General features: G+C 46.9%; 1 protein-coding gene across 1 annotated transcript in view; it reads left to right on the forward strand.

The window, feature by feature from the left end:
* Positions 1-403: 403 nt before the first annotated feature.
* Positions 404-2098, forward strand: part of SARC_04301 (hypothetical protein) — a gene marked incomplete at both ends in the record, with an annotated part of 10595 nt that continues 8900 nt past the window's right edge. The window contains 4 exons of the mRNA XM_014301887.1: positions 404-424; positions 604-1344; positions 1529-1613; positions 1825-1947. Coding sequence (XP_014157362.1) covers positions 404-424; positions 604-1344; positions 1529-1613; positions 1825-1947 — 970 coding nt within the window. The remainder of the gene's footprint in view (positions 425-603; positions 1345-1528; positions 1614-1824; positions 1948-2098) is intronic.

The following is a 2098-nucleotide window of genomic DNA, read 5'->3' on the forward strand; positions in this document are numbered from 1 at the left end:
TGCTACATACTTGGTCAAGATACTTTGGGCGGGAGTGAATCTAATGCCTTAGCTGTAGGTGGATTGAGTGATGTGCCACATACTTGGTCAAGATACTTTGGGCGGGAGTAAATCTAATTTTAGTCTTTTGCCTTGGCTGTAGGTGGATTGAGTGGTGTGCTACATACTTGGCCAAGATACTTTGGGCGGAAGTAAATATAATTTTAATCTTTTGCCTTAGCTGTTGGTGGATTGAGTTGTGTGCTGCATACTTGGTTAAGATGCTTAGTGCGGGAGTGAATCTACTTATAGTCTTCTGCCAGAGCCTTTGGAGGATTGGATGTGTTGAATGTGCACTGATAGGCTGTGTTGTGTTTGAGAGATTCGAGGGTTGCCTCATAGAGTTGTCGCGTCCTTATATCAGATGCATGCAGGAGCTGCACCTGTAGGTCTGGGGACGTGTGTACAGGCACTTTTTATCCAAGGAATAGATCACCGTCAGTGGCATATGTACTCACATACGTTTTCTCCGTGCTAATAGAACAATACCTGATATATGCACATACACGCACACACACACACTAGACCTTATAATCTTTTAAACCCTAAACCCTTGCCCCTAAGCAGCCCCTGCCGTTCACCCACCGAGTGGTGCTGGCCGATGTCCGTGTGAGTTTGGAGCTGCGTGAAGGATTTGCGTTTGCGCAGAACTCGTCTGCCACGCCCACACACACACTCACCCCCACACAGATACACACCCCTGCTTACTCTAGTACACCCGCACAATCACAGCAACAGAGAAACTTAGTACAACACACAGATACACACACAAACACCTCAAAGTCGCCGTCTCTGGCCTCACCGCCGGTATCAACGAAAGCTCCGAGCGAGGGTGGCCGAGTGACTAGGTCTGAGGGGACGGACGATAAGGATACGAAGAGAAGGACTAGAGTAAGTAGCCCTACACACGGGCACACACATAGAGCCATACACATACAGAGCCCAGACGTAGATATATCACGGCCAGCGGAAGGGGTTGCCAGGGAAACGGTTGCTAGGGAGAAACTCAGCGACGAGAAAGCTCGTTCGAAATCGTCTCCAGCAGCATCGCCTGCGCCCGTACCCCGTACAAGCACAACGAGTAAACGTACGAGTACGTATTTGGACTCGGGTTCACACGAGGGTATCAGCAGTACCGGTACTAATTTAGAGAACGATGCTTATTCGGGTATTGGTGAGGAGGACAGGCCGCCGGTTTACGGAAACTCTGAGCCAATCACATTCTCTGCTGTGCCCGTTCCATCGCCCGCGTCCTACGAATCAATCACTTCTGCCGACGTACTGGGCTACGAACGTGCGGAGCTGGTATGTGTGTGTGGTCTATTTTTAGTTTGTTCTATTTTTAGTTTGTTGCTTGCTTATGTGCATGTGAGTATGTAGTATGTAGACGTAACTGGGGATTTCTTTCGGCAGAGCTTTAGTTGGAAACTATCTGGTGACACGCGAACCTATTTCTAGATTATATACCTACCCCTTCTGTTTTCTCCAGGTATCAGAGACAAGAAGAAATAACAATAACATGGTTGTTGTGAAAACATTCAACGGAGCACTGGATCTGAGGATATACACACCCGGTATGTCATGTCAATGTACATACGTATCCCTATATGAAAGTACATCTACATGGAAGTACATATATCTATCCTCTGATCTGCATGCTGATGTATAGTTCGCAACGAGGCTGGAGTTTTACCCAGATCAGGCACATACAGTGCTACTTCGTGACGTGACATGCCATGGCTACATTCAAAGCGTCCTGACCTAAATCTCATTTTCCGGGTACAGATTGTCCCAAAACGTTCCGACTGGTCGTCTCCTCCGACATCGAGATATTCGATCGAGTGGCCACCTCTCGGTGGAATAAAGTTATGTACTACTGGCAACGGGAGGCCAAGCCACGACCAGATGGTATGCACATATGTATTTGTATGTATATGTATATATATATATGTGTGTGTATGTGTGTGTGTGTGTGTGTGTGTGTGCATACGTACATATATATATATATATATATATAGTGTGTGTGTGTGTGTGTGTGTGTGTGTGTGTGTGTGTGTGT

Source organism: Sphaeroforma arctica (assembly GCF_001186125.1).
Source record: "Sphaeroforma arctica JP610 unplaced genomic scaffold supercont1.236, whole genome shotgun sequence".
Classification (NCBI taxonomy): Eukaryota; class Ichthyosporea; order Ichthyophonida; genus Sphaeroforma; species Sphaeroforma arctica.